General features: G+C 35.9%; 1 protein-coding gene and 2 long non-coding RNA genes across 7 annotated transcripts in view; 2 read left to right on the top strand and 1 right to left on the bottom strand.

Annotated features, from left to right (window-relative positions):
- The first annotated feature begins 1,463 nt into the window (after positions 1-1,463).
- On the top strand, positions 1,464-2,168 carry LOC142235218 (uncharacterized). Its single transcript, XR_012721830.1, has 2 exons — positions 1,464-1,871; positions 1,932-2,168. It is a non-coding gene; the product is annotated as an uncharacterized LOC142235218 (long non-coding RNA).
- Positions 2,169-3,193: 1,025 nt separating this feature from the next.
- On the bottom strand, positions 3,194-3,672 carry LOC142236280 (uncharacterized). The gene is made up of 2 exons (XR_012721972.1): positions 3,445-3,672; positions 3,194-3,387 (listed from the first exon to the last, which is right to left on the bottom strand). It is a non-coding gene; the product is annotated as an uncharacterized LOC142236280 (long non-coding RNA).
- A 3,097-nt stretch (positions 3,673-6,769) lies between these two features.
- Positions 6,770-15,440, top strand: part of LOC142232660 (protein ABHD18) — a gene marked incomplete in the record, with an annotated part of 369,540 nt that continues 360,869 nt past the window's right edge. For all 5 annotated transcript variants that reach the window (XR_012721159.1, XM_075303305.1, XM_075303303.1 and 2 more), the window contains 1 exon segment: positions 6,770-6,925. Coding sequence is in view for 4 of the 5 variants with exons in the window: in XM_075303305.1 (XP_075159420.1) it covers positions 6,834-6,925 (92 nt within the window).

A 15,440-nucleotide genomic window follows, 5' to 3' on the forward strand; every position in this document is an offset into this window, starting at 1 on the left:
AGCAGTTTTCTTGAATTTTCTTCCATTTTTAGAGAATTTGCTTCCAGTTTTCTAGAATTCTCATCCATGATTTTTCTACAGTTTTCCTCCATCATTTTCCTCAAAACACTGAGCATTGATGTGTAATCCACAACACTCGAAGCCACAGACGGAGTTTCTACACTGCTGGTATTGACGAGTATTGATTCATCAATGTCTTCCTTATTATCAAACTCATGCGTCGCAATGTCCATATTACGCCGTTCAAACTCTTCCAGTAGACGCTTTTGAAGCTGGGCCTTATTGCCTGCTGTCGGCAGCTCCAGTTTGCTCATTTCCTTTTTTAAGTCTTCCACTCGAAGCTCATTAAACTTCATTGTAGATTTTTTTTTTTTTCGTTATTTCACTTCCGACACCAATTGTTACGTTTTTATATTTAGGCGTTTTTAATTACCCGACAATTAAAACACAGTTCTTTTAAATAACGACAATCTACAATTTATTTACTATGACTTCACACTTTACAATTCGTTCACACTGAAGTTATTCGTTTGACGCTTTAATTAAGACTGACTCGTTAGCAGCATGTGAGCGCTTTTATATATGACGGTGTGGCAATACGAGAACATTCTGGTTGCTCTACAATATTCTGGCAACGCCAGAACATTCTTAGACAATGCTAGAAGGATCTACGACCATTAAGTTATTCGTCTGGTGGCTGCCAAACACATACACACTCACATAGATATATTCTCGCATTACTACAACAACAATGACAATAGACAATGAGATGAAATGAGAAAGCAAAATAACAAAGCAAAGGGGTTGTTATTCTATGAGAGAGTAAGAACTAACATTTCGATATGAAAATAAGCAAAAAAAAAGACATAAAAGAAATTTAGGAAAATACTAGAAAATGAATAGATAATTCCAACAAGTGATAGCGAAATTTTATCGTTACAATTTGAAATTTTAAATTAACGGAAACTAATTTAAACAAACTTAAATCTATAAATATCAAATTCGTAACAATATTTTTATAAAGTCTTGTGAAATAATGAAAGGAAAAGATCTAAGGAATTGATTGTGAACCATTTTATTTTTATAGTTTAATTAATTTAAAAAAGTAACCGTGAAAACAAGCTGGTTTTCAGCATGAAAACTGAACATAGTATTCAGCTTATTGGAAAATTTGTTGAAGGCAAGCAACTTGCAAGGCCATTTGAATTAATGTTGAATATGGGATTGATATGGTGTTACATATGAAAAATACTCATCCTTGTGTTTGTTGGGAAGGAAGTAAAATGCTCATTTACTCTCTTGCTAGTTTTTACTGGATAATTATTGCCAAAAAAGTACGCGAACAGACCTATTGTTGTGAAATGGACGCATCAGTTTTGACAAACCTCAACGTCGATATGTCAAACACCAACGCCGACAAAGCATAACTTTTAAACAAATATAGCACGAGACAAGCCGGGAATATGAAAAAATTAGTTAAAATTATTTTGTGTTGTTTTGGAATATATTTTCCAAAATTTGTCATTTAAGAAATTTGCCATAGAAAAATTATTACCATACGGGCTCAAATCGATACCGTACGTTATTGATAGTTAGCCAACACTGGTAGAAAAAAGGCGGTATGTGGCCATTACCGTTTATTAATAAATTGTTTCACGTTAACTATTAATTTTGGTACCACTTTGTATCAAATCATTTACATCCGGTATTATTGTGCTATTAACTATCACAACGCCGTAACACATGACATGTAGACGTTGCGACCAATTGTAATTGGTCGCCTTGGTAGTTTAGTTTTTTTTCATGCGGCTTGTAAATAACAATAGTTTGGGATAAGATGACGAAAATTAAATGAATATAGCGAAGTATAGGTAAGTAGAATATTTTTTTAGCATTATTTATGTTTTCTAATTCGATCATCCTTTAACTAGATGCGCAACTGACATGCAAAAACCTTCCAAATACAATAACAGACGACTTGAGAGATGTAGTGCCTGAATTGCGACAGGGAGCTGAATTGGGAGAAAAACTTTGCATGGAGAAATGACTTTAGGGATGCAGCACCTGAATTGGGACATGGAGCTGAATTGTGAAAAAAACTTTGCATGAAAAAATGATTAGGTTTTTGTATGTATGTTATGTATTGAATGAAGTACGTAACAAAGACATTTTACGTGTGTTTTATTAAATTAAATATTATAAAACCAATACCATTTAGGTATTATTTGGTAATACCGCACTGTTTATACATCAATACCTTTATGGTATAAATAATAGTATCGATTAGGTATTATTTTCAATACCATATTGGTACTTTCATAATACCGAATGGTACTTTCATGCTTTGCGTACCGTCTGTACCATTCGGTATTGATATTGTACATACAAAAAAAATGCAATTTTAACAGCCTGCTTCTGTATGTCGATCGAGCTCTATCGATCGACTGAAATGGAAACAAGCAGCTGAATTTATAACCAAAAATCAGCTGTTTTTATGCATTTCAGTCGATCGATAGAGCTCGATCGACATAAAGAAACAGGCTGTAAGATAGTTGTAAAAGAATCATTGTGGTCAAGTAAAACACGATTGTTGAGATGTTTATTAATTTGATTAAACATTTATAAATTCTTATAAATTGTTGCGTGCCCCCTATAATGGCGCTAAGGTGGCTTCCGACAGCTCGCGGCACAAATCTCAGACCCGCCAACCTTAGCCCAGAGGGACGAACACTAATTGAAATCATTGACATATCAAACAGAACAAAAAAAAAACGATCATCAACACGAAACACACTATTTGACGGTGGGAGCTTGATCTTTTGCTCCCGCACTTTGCCCTCCCTGCCATGGTTCTTGTTGTCCTAATTTCCTCCTTTTGCAAGAACCCCGTATCCCACACACTCACCTCACATGCCTATCCCTGCCAACATTTTTTGAATTTGAGGACTCTTTTGAGAATCCCCACTACGTCGAAAACAATCATATACGACATCAAAAACTCGTCGGAAAAGCGCCGTCACTATTGAGAAGTTGTACCACGCCAAGTTACTACAAAAATGTTTCGCATGAGTGCAATTATTAGGTGCCTTTATAGATCAATTTAGAACGACGCCAATAAGGGACCCTCCAAACAATCAGAAAAAGTGCATTTTAAGATAGTTGTAAAAGATTCATTGTGGTCGAGTAAAACACGTTTGTTTAGATATTTATTAATTTGATTAAACATTTACAAATTCTTAAAAATATAACATTTATACCACTATCATATTACATTTAACATAATTTTTGGCATTAATGATGATGTTGAGTTACAAGTAGCGAGTTACATGTTGCTGCGTCTATCAACCAGTGTTTTTATTCCATGGAGGCAGCGTGTCTGTAAAATATCTGAAAAACAATCACTTTATTCCATTTGGAAAATCACCAAATTGTTCACCAATATACCTTTCACAATTTTAAGCGTATAATCTATGTTTTCAGAACTTTATTTTCGTTTTTATTTAATTGAAATATAACAAGCTGGTTGCGCTTGGCGTTTCACAAAAAAATGGCTTTTTTAACAGTAGGGATGGCAAATTACTTGCATGTACTTTTTGATGTACCTTTTCATGATGGTTGAAGTGACATTTACGAGTCTGTGGTAACGATGAGGTTGAAATGGAACTTTGAAATGCTGGCAAGGATACCACTCAGTTCACCTCCTCATAATAACAAGACTAACACATCATAATTTCGATTTCACAAAACATTACAAACATATTTATTTTGTCATTATTAAAAACATTCAAAAACTTATCACTATTGACATCAAACAACTTAAAAAACTCCCGTTTTCTTAAATAAAATATTGACACTAACAAAAAGAAGCAAAATATTGAACAACTAACACCAATTTTTAACTATTAAAGTGAGCCATTGGCTCAGATTTGCCTATCTTAAACCTCCAGACGTATTTGTTTTTGTAGCCCTTTACCGGCTCGCAAAAATTATTTGAATCACGAATTCCTAACTAAAAGAGCTCTCTTAATTAAGTTTGTGGGGATCTAATCACTTAATGATCCCAAAATTGACGGAATAAAATAAATTTGACACTACTGTCTAGACGCTTTGGGGACAAATCCTACTCTCACAAGTTTTCCTACTGGTTACTCAAAGAGTTACTGATGAGAGCTGATAGTTGCGACTACGCTGGAGTCTGATGTGCTGGACTATAAATTCTGGCCTGATGCCGATGGACAAACCTCGCTTCAAACAATTTTCTGGACGAGTTCGATGCAGATAATAACGCCAAACAATACCAATCAACCAAAAAAAGTTGCTGACCCCCAGGTTTTGTTTACTTTAGTGGAGGCCAGCGGTTTATGAATGCTTCCTTTGAATTGGCGTACTACACACAATAAAATAGAAATGCAAAAAAAAACACACAAGGACATTAACATGTAATCTAATTAACATACTTTAACCATTTTCCACACTCACTTCTATTAATTACGCCACACGTAAAAATAAATAAACAAAACAAGCACTTCAAAAATCTTAAGTTTTTTTATTTAACGTTTTTTTTTTTGTATACGTTCAACTCTGGCACCAATGAACCAGAGTTGATACTTCTACTGAACTGGGTCTCCAAAAATTGTCACCGAAACTGACTAAGTTTACTGGCGAGCAAGGCATATTAATTAAAGGTAAAGTCACGAGCAAGCGTGTGTACCCCCCCATGACATTAATAATGTCAAACTAAAATGGAAGATCACTCAAGTTTTGTTTGTATGTGTAGTGTTGTTGTGTTTGTGTATGTGTAGTGTTGTTGTATTGTTGAATGCATATATAAAACATCAACATTGTTAAATACTAAACGTAAACAAAGCCTTTGACAAGATGAATGTCGATATTAGTCACCTGATTGCATGACTTTACCTCTTTAATATGCCTTGACTGGCGAGAATGATCGTCTAAATGGCGTCTAGCCCTTTTATATGGCCCAACATGACGCTCCAGCCATTTCCCCCATTTTTGTCCGCGTCATGTTTGTTTTTATTTACTTTCCTATGTATCAACAGCTACCAACAATTTTCGTGTTTGCCCTCCATCTTTTCTTCCAACCAGATTCTTTTGCATTACAGTGTTGTATCCATGCCACAGGAATACAGCTCTGTGAATTGGCACCACTTTTGTCGCCCACGCCGAATGTCAGTCAAAAGTCACATTTAATTTCCTGTCTCGACCGAATCCACCGAACATATAAAAGCCACCATATAAGAAAAATTAAAAAAAATGAAAGAAATTAAGAAAATTCATACATTCAACCCATAGCCCATCGTCCCTTGCCACGCAACAAAATATAAAATTTATACCACTATCACAACACATTTAACATTTTTTTATTAATAAGAGAATGATGTTGATTTATAAGTGGCAAGTTAGATGTTGCAGCGTCTATCAGCCAGTGTTTTTATTCTCGATGGAGGCAGCGTGTATAAAATATCTGAAAAAGAAAAAATCAATCACTTCATTCCATTCGGAAAGTCGATTTATATTTAAATAAATAAATAATCGATTTTATATAAATAAATAATAAGCTAGTTGCGCTTGGTGTTTCACAAAATATAAAATGGCAATAGTGATGGCTAAATACTTGCATGTACATTTCATACTTTTTCATACGCTTCCCCATCACAGTTGGCGATTGTTGCAGTGTCACTTACGAGTTTGTGATAGCAATGAGAAAGAAATGGAACTTTGAAATGCTGACAGGGATGCTACTGCTGTCCCTTTTCAGCAAACAAAACCTGCTGTATAAGCAAACATTTTTGATGTTCTGAGTAAAAACATTTTTTGGGTGTAGGTTTTCTGCATCCGTTGAGCCGCAAACTGATGTCGGCCAATCATAGGTGGAGCTAAAGAGTGGCCACTCAGAAGGATTTCCAGCAGCAGATAAGTCAGATCTGAGTTGCCTTTGATTTGTGGTGCGGCAGTTCCGCCCGACGAAATTCTTAGAACCTTTGGATTTGGAAAAAGGGGATTTTCTCATTAAAAGTAACCTACATCATTAAAGACACTATTTTGCATGACTGAAATTTTCTGTTGATAACGTCAATGCGTTTCAGAAAATAAACTTTCAAAAAATTTTCGTTGTTTACCTATGCGCTTTACAGACTATCAGTTATTCCGGACGATAGCGATCGTGTCGAAGATATCCCATATATTGTGCACAATATAAGTTAAGTCCGAAGGCATAATCGATACTTCTGCATTTTTATGGGATCGATAACACATTTATCGATTATTTAGTCATCGCCGACAAGTCGCATCGATCCGACACACTGTAAGATTCTTTACAAACACCGACATTCCGTCCGGAATAACTGATACTCTGTAAAGCGCATTAACGATGTATTGATTGTTATCCTCAAAGAAAACCACACAGCTGATTTTAAACGATTGGAAATGTATTTTAAAACGACTACCGAATACCTTGGATGTTATTTTTCTTGTTATCCGTTCTTACCGATGCGATTCATCGTTAAAATTGAATACAGAATCCCACTACAGGGATATATTTGACGAGCATGATTGTCCGGATAAACTTATAATCTAGACGGCGCATAAACGTATAGTCTGATTGGCGAATTAAACAACTACATGCTACGGCTGTCCCTCTTTCAACAAACAAAATCTGCTGTCTCTGTATCACCCAGCAACTTTTGCGATAACGCTGTTATCGAAAGTTAGCGCTATATTTACGCAAGTATCGACATGTATGTTTTTATTTGTTGACAAAACACATTTACGTAATATATATTTTTTGTATTTTAGTAAATTTCTTATGCGAAATGGTTAAAAGTAAGTTGGACAGCGTTTACCGGAGAATGCTAATAACACGCTTCTTTGAAAGAGGATGGGGGAAACCTGAAAACCTTCAAAGGTATCTAGTTTGGTTCACTATAATCTATATAAAAACAATAATTTTATGATTTTTTATGGTTACTAATTCGCAAAAGATAAAACCTTTATTCATAATAATAATTCACATGACAATGCAATTTTGATTGCAAGAAATCCTAACAGCAGAAGGGTTTGCGTAGCAAACTACCTCGTAAATCAGAAATGTGGTTTTATTAAAAATTTAAAATATTTTCCAGCGCGCGAACGAAAAATTATTGAAACTTGTTTTCATACAATTTGGTTTTGGAGACTTCACTGAAGCGCTATATAAAATTGGCAATTATCGATGCCAACATTTTTTGAATTTAGCGGCACTTAGAATCCCCACCATGTCGAAAAAAAGCCGTATAAATTATCTAAATACAATCGAAAATATTATAGGACTATATTCATAAAAAAATTGCTTTAGATCTTTGTTGTACCACGCCAAGTTATTAAATTAACGGGTTGTTAGTGTTTTTATATGCGTCTATTTTGAAACTATTAATAATATCTAATAACATATCAAATATATAATTGTAAGATTTTATAGTAGGATGTGGAGTACTTGACCAGACTCCCCAATTTGTCGTTGGAATCGCTCATTATATGGGTAATTCCACCACTGAAGCCAAGTCCGATTTCCCTTCCCCAGCGTTGTGGAGAATTTGATTCGGCAAGATACGTAAGTACCACGACCCCCAGCTTTGCATGCCATTTCAGCATACATAAATAGAGGACGGTCTTCGTGGCACTTGACCTTTCGAAGGCATACGTATCAGAGAACGGCTGCGATCTACCGCAACCGACCAGTGTATTTAGTAAACACCAACATTTGCAATCTTAAAACACCAATTGGTAAAAAATTTTCAACCACCAATATCCAATGCAACCGTCGACTGTCGGTGTTTGTTAGTATGAGTGTTGGTCTCTCGAAAACACCATAGTAAAGCAATCACACAAATTGGTTACCCATATCTCAGCAGTTTGGTATTCTCTTATTTGGTATTCTCTCAATTCTCTTGAGCTAATGTCAACTGCTGTTGTTGTTGTTGTAACAGTTTATTGTGATCTCATCCATTTCATGTTATACGCTTGGTACATCAGCTTGTTGGCAGATCAAGGAACTCTGCGACTAAGATGGGGTGTGTCCAGAGTGATCTGGTGGTAATTCGGGTTGGTTTGGCTGGGCAAGAGAAAAGATGACGCGTGTCGTGTGGCCCTTGGTTGCAAATTGGACAAACGTCAGCTACGCTGCTATCAATCACCGATAAGTAGGGATTGAGGCGGCTGCACTTGCCTGATCTTAATTGGGCCAAAACTACCCTAGTCTGCCGTGGGAGGTCTCTTTCCTCCGGTGCTATGGGCGGTGGTCGGACTCCAAGAACAGGATTAACCTTGTAGCTTCTCACCGCTTCAGCTACAGTATCCTCATGAATCCTGTTCAAACCTGCCTGGTACGCTGCTTGATCTAGAGGCTCTCTTTTATAGCGCTGAATCTCGCGCTCTAGATTATGTATATCAACCCTTACGTTCCTGGGTGGTGGTTGTGTATCCATAAGATGGTGGTCAACTGCTAGTAATTGTTGTTGTTGAGTGCAATCACACTTAAGTGCCAACCTCGTTTTTTGTTTACCGAGCTTTGTTACGATGTCGATTGGTTTAAGATTGCAAGACACTGCATACGAACATTGTTATATACTAGTGGTGTTTTTATTCTCGCATTTGTATCAATGTAAAAGATCGCATGGTAATTGGTGTCTTACTCACTGCCACCGACATTTTGTGGGTAAGATTGCAATACGAAAAAAAGCCACCGGTTGCAGTTCTCTGATACGTATGGCCAGCCATGCAAGGCTGAATTCGAAAAAAAATTAAACATTTTTTTATGGAACAGTTATTGAGATATCCCGTTATTTTTAGTTTTTCGCTTTTTTTCACTGAACAAATTATATCTCGAGTTAGAAATGTCCGATTATATCGTTGTTGATACTTAAATGAAAGGTATTGAATCGAACAATCTATCACTGAATAGTCGAAGTGAGCCTGAAAATAAATCGGGCTGCCTCTTTAACCTACTAATTATCTGTGCGGGCGCCAGTCGTATAAGCAATTTTGGCATAAGAAGTAAAGACCTCGTAGAGTGGGGTGTTATCACTGTTTAACTTCTACCTACCATGTATTCCACTGCCTTCGGACGGCGTCGAGATTGTATGATAAGAGGACGGCTGTACAATAATGTCATCCGGCCCATTGTTGGTGACATATACGGTTGAATATTTGAGGATATCCACCGCCAAATCTTCAGTCACACTATTCACGAAATGGGCGGCAGAAGAAACCCAAGATTCACGCGTTCACATTCGACAGCCTTTTCAAGTCGTCTGCCCATTGCAATTTTTTGGTCAACTCACCAATTTTGAACCGACATCGATGATATTTTCTTTGCTGGATAGAAATTGTAAAAAAAAAATCGCGTGCGTGTGCGATTATCTTTTACTGTTCGCAAGATATGGGCTCCACTTTTTTCTTTGTGCAAAATTTTGGCTAGTGGGGTCAGTATTTTGAACCTAGAAGTACCGTTTTTGAGTGGTACTTCTTCCTCTAAAATCCCCAAAGTGGGGACATATGTTGAAAAAGACGTTATTTTTTGTAATTTGAATATTTCTCAACTGTTTACTCGTAGGATGTTGAAACATTTTACAGTTAGTTAGTGGACACATAGGGCTTTTTGGATAAGAGATCGGCTTGGCAATCGCTGCTTTGTCAAGTGAGAATTTTTTAAAACATTTTTTTTTTCTTTTTGGAAAATTGCCGATTTTGGTAGGAGAAGAACTCATATACTACTTGACCAAAATGGCCGATAAAAGCTTAAACCGTATCCTTATTTGTTGTTCTATAAGAAACAAGTAAAAAAGATTGGGAGAAATCTATAAAAAAATATCACGACAGAAAGAATGTATGTGCCTTCATATGGGTGTGAATTTTGTTTTATTCTCGGCAGGCCTTTATATTTGGTTTCATTGGCTTTTTGGTCTACTTTTTAAATAATTAAAATGCAAGTTTTACTTCATTTTTGGTGACATTTCTGAGGGTTTCAAAGCTTCTCTAAGTGGTTTCACTGCAATGTGGAACGCCGTTCGGACTCGGCTATAAAAAGGAGGTCCCTTGTCATTGAGCTTAACATGGAATCGGGCCGCACTCAGTGATAAGAGAGAAGTTCACCAATGTGGTATCACAATGGACTGAATAGTCTAAGTGAGTCTGATACATTGGGCTGCCACCTAACCTAACCTAACCTAACCTAACCTAACCTACTTCACTTTTCATCCTGACGTTTCGTTGGTTTGTTTCCTACATTCTCAAAGGATATTTTTTTTTAATTGAAAAACTAATAACGAACATGTGACTTTTTCCAAAAAATGGTCGGTAGTTTTTTTTAAATTCTAATTTGTGGACTTTACAACTTTTAACCTAAAGCATATGAGTAAATATTTTTGTCTTTTAAAATTCATAGAATTTGGATGGAATATAGTTAAGAAGAAAAATTACAGATCCACTATAAAATGGAACTTCTAGGTTTAAAATACTGACTCAATTTGCCAAAATTTTAAAACGATTTAAATCATTTCAACTTAAAGAAGAGTTTCGAGCTTTGAGAGTTGAAGTGAATAAAGTCATCAAAAGAAGTAAAAAAATATACTACAAACAACGCTTTGGGTCTGTTCTAGACTCACGCAAGAAATGGAAAACTATTCGAAAGATAGGAATCGGTACAACTAACCAATCACACATTGATGCAGATCCTAATGAACTGAATGAAAAATATCTAAACCTGCCAATAACCAACAACACAGCAAATTACATCCCCACATCTGTGAATAGACGTGTTTCCCCACCTTTCTCGAATTTTGAGTATACTTGTATTCGACCTGACGTATTCGCTAGTTGTAATTCAGTAAACTCAGAAGTCGTTGGTATAAATTGTTCTCATCCGAAATTAATTAAAATATGTTTTCCGCTTCTATTAAACCATATAACTCACATATTCAACACCGTAACAACAACTAGCGAGTTTCCGAACTGCTGGAAAGACGCTAAGATCCTACCTATACCCAAGAATGTAAGTGGCGCAGAACATCGTCCTATTTCTATTCTGCCTTATCTTTCAAAGGCATTTGAAAGAATTATTCACAACCAAACATCTGAGTATGTTATATTGCAACCCATAATCTACTGCATGACAAACAATCGGGCTTCAGGATAAAATACAGTTGTATCACAGCGTTGGTTGACGTTGCGGATGATATTTGTTCATCAATAGACGACGGCCTCGTCCCCTGTCTCAAGTTATTGGATCACTCTAAAGCGTTCCACTGAAAAAATCTCAGTTGACAGATGGAATTAATGAATTAAATTTGGATCTTCTTAACATACATGAATGGGCCACAAAACACAGTCTACATATCAATCCAAATAAATTTAAGTCAATAATAGTCTGCAATCGTACCCAAGTTGTTTCGACTGATCTACCTATACAAATTTGTAATGATACCATAGAGAGAGTCAATAAATCAAAGAACTTGGGAATCATTTTTAATTCATCAATAACCTGGAAGGACTGTGTTTGTACAACTGCTGGAAAACTCTTTCGAATGCTACGCACCCTTTATCAAACCCAATTTTTCACACCACTGCACATCCGCATACTGCTGGAAAAAACGTATTTAATTCCTATAATCTTTTAAGGCTGTGAATTGTTTGGTAGCGCCGATATCTATTGTAAACGTCGCCTTGAAACAGCATACAATGCAATCGTTATATATGTGTACGGTATCAAACGCTTTGATAGTTGTGCTGCGTACACTAAATATTTTTATGGTATAGAATTTGCGCAACTGTTAAAAATCAGAGCTGCAAAAGATTATCTACACCAAAGAACCAATATATCTTTATGACAAATTACGTTTTGGTAGATCAAACAGAAGAATTTTAATAATTCCAAGCCCAGCTCCTGATATCTGAATGACACTTCTTTTTCAACGCCGTTCGCCTGTGGAACTCTTTACCTGCGACCATTCAATTCATAGAAAATTCTACTACATTCAAAAATGCTTTATATGAATATTTTTATGCTTAATGCTAATATACATACACACTTATCAATTCATTTTTTATTGCTAAACTACTGGTTATTAAAATTTCCTTCGTTATTGTTAGCATTTTGTTGCTTGTTTTAAAAATATTGAAAATTATCTATGTTAATTATTAATTAATTATAATCTATAAATTAAGCCGCAGATTAAATTTACTATCTTACCAACATTAATCACATACTGTAATTTAAAAGATCTTTGTATATCTTGTAGTGTGTGAATGAATAAAATAATAATAAATAAATTGTGGGCCCATATCTTGCGAGCAGTAAACGCACTCTAACTTTTTTTCGTAGAGCTTTACAAGGTCTACAATTACATGTTGTTACAGCAGTATCTCCTGGACCGACAAGGAAACTCCTTTTTATAGCCTAGTCCGAACGGAGTTCCATATTGCAGTGAAACCTCTTAGAGAAGCTTTGAAACTTTCGGAAATGTCACCAGCATTACTGAGGTGAGATAATCCACCGCTGAAAAACTTGTTGGTGTTTGGTTGAATCTGGGATTGAACCCAAGACCCTGAGAATGCAAGGCGGCCATGCTAACCATTGCACCACGGTGGCTTCCGTACGAGGAAGCTACTTGTTAAACTTCTTGAAGCCGTACCCACTTTTGTATTAACACATTTTAAAAATTTTGAAACCATTTTCGTCACTTTTAGACATAAAGTCAAAATATCTGTTTTGCCTTCATGTTGAAACTGATTTGAGGCGTACTTTATCAGTAATAGTACCAAATATTAAAAATCTAGTTAATGAAAAGAACAATTGCCTAATTTCCCACTAATTGATAAACTCTTTTAAATTAATATTTATTAACATTGTTATTTTTAATTATTTAATTAATTATTGTTAATCATATTTTTAGCTTCTCTTAGTATTAATTCTGTTTGTTTGGGTAAACAAAATTTGTTTTAGGTGGGGGGTGCAACGAAATTTACGATACAAATTAGGTTGGCGCTCCTCGATGATCTTGGTCTCCACATAAAGATGTGTTAGGGATTCTTGATCCTATTTTAGCCGATATTTTTTTGTTTTCTGTCTGGCAACGAGGAAGATTGAGTAATTTTTCTTGTTTTAAATTTTTTGCTTTTACTGGAGCAATTTGGAGTATTCTCTAATGCTCTCGTAGCTTCAAACTTTTCCCACAGAAGCATGATTTTGATTTCGAATGTTTCTCCCATACTCTCCTTCTTTCGAACTTTTTATAATTCCCCTGCATATTCATAGAGCCGTTATTTTATATCCCCCTTCGGGATATAAAATAGGTTTGTACTCAACAAAACAGATAATTCATGTGTTGCTTTTGAACCAGAATCTTTTTTGCGCTGCGCGATTTAACACCAAGTTAATGTTAAATGTACACGTGGGCGTTCTTTTAATTATAAAAAATTGTAATTACAAGAAAGAAAAATAAATTAAAAAAAAAATGAGAAACATTATCCGTTAATAATAGACAATATAATTCGCCATATTAAACAATGTGACACGCCTTTTCTCAAAATAGGCACAATAGTTAAATAATAATGAAGCAAGTGCGAATGTGAAAACTCAACAGTGAAAGCAGGACGATTAAAAGAGCATTGTTTATTGGCTAAAAAATTCTATCCTCATTACCAACCAAAAACATTCATGTGGTTCGTTTTTTGTAATTAAAAAAAAAATAGTTAAAAAATTGTGCGAATATAAAGAAATGAAGTCTTCTTTGCCCAATAATAATCTTCCTTGAGAAAAGAAAAAAAGAAAGAACGTTGTAAACCCTAAATAATGAAAGAGACAGAAAATGAAAAGATCATCAGAGCCGATCAAGGAACTCTGCGACAAGGGGTGTGTCCAGAGTGATCTGGTGGCGAGACGGGTAGGCTTAGCGGGGCAAGCGAAAAGGTGACGAGTGTTATGTGGCCCTTGATTACAGATGGGACACAAGTCAGCTACGCTGCTATCAATCACTGATAAGTAGGAATTGAGTCGGCTGCGCTTGCCTGATCTTAGTTGGGCCAAAACTACACTGGTCTGCCGTGGGAGGTCTCTCTCCTCCGCTGCTATGGACGGCGGTCAGACTCCGAGAACAGGATTAACCTTGTAGCTTCTCATTAGGGTTTTCTTTTTCCCGGACTTTTTGCATTCCCGGGGAAGCGGGAATTTTTTTCGAATTTCCCGGGATCCCGGTCAAAGGGAAATCTGCTTTTATGTGGAATACATTTAGACATTTGAATAAATTAGAAATAGCCTAAAGCTACGGTTATGAGGTGCTCTCTGGACAACTAACAAATATATTATGTTGTTCTCTTACATCAGCCATAAATCATACTAAAATACGAAATATTTTGTAATACAAAACATTTTACAATGGTTAAGGCAGTCTTTTTTGGTATAGTTTTCGGAAGAACACTATTAATATAGTGGGATTTTTTGTAACACTAAAAACTGTTTGGAAATGAAGAAACTTATCGTTAAACGGGGTCAATAAATGCACATGTTCAGTCAATATTCCCAAAAGGCAAACACTACCATGTAATACGACATTCACATTACACTTCCAAAATCCACTTTAACTAAATATCAGTTGTCGTATGCCCTATAAATAAGGACTTTAAACCCCAATTTTAATAGATTACAAGACTAATGTGTATAAGGTATAAGCTATCTTAGAAAAGGTTGGAATTTTCTTATTTCATAAAAACTTCCTTGCAATAATTATGAAATTTTGAAATTATGCAATTGCCGACGTGGGTTACATAAGGTAAAGGTTTACTCAGTCTACCAGTCTATCGGAATATCGGTTTACAGAAATATGACAATCATAAATTATGAAATGCAAACTTCTTTTTAACTATTGGGAGCCGTTGGAATCTGGATTAGAACCTACGACTATGTATGTTCCACAAGGCATCTACTACGACTTGGTACCATAGTTATTCACATTACATTTTCAAAATCCACTTTAACTAGATTTCAACTAGATTTCATTTGCCATATAAAACCCTCTATTATACGTATATAAAAATATTGTAAAGAAAATTTCCCGGGAATTCCCACACTTCATTCCCGGGAAAGCGGGAGCGAAAAATTACCGGGATCCCGTTCCCGGAAAAAACCCTAATCCTCATGAATCCTGTTCAGACCTGTCTGGTATGCTGCCTGATCTAGAGGCTCTCTTTTATAACGCTGGACCTCGGGCTCTAGAAGGTGAAGATCAACCCTTACATTCCTGGGTGGAGGTTGTCTATCCACAAGATGGTGATTTGGATGACAACTACGATAGCAACCCAAGGGGTACTGCTTTGACAACATGTAATTGTGTCGACGCACTGGGATGATCTTGGTCTCCGCATAAAGGTGACCAAGGGGTGTACTGCGG

This window comes from Haematobia irritans, chromosome 4 (genome assembly GCF_050003625.1).
Source record: "Haematobia irritans isolate KBUSLIRL chromosome 4, ASM5000362v1, whole genome shotgun sequence".
In the NCBI taxonomy this organism is placed as follows: Eukaryota; Metazoa; Arthropoda; class Insecta; order Diptera; family Muscidae; genus Haematobia; species Haematobia irritans.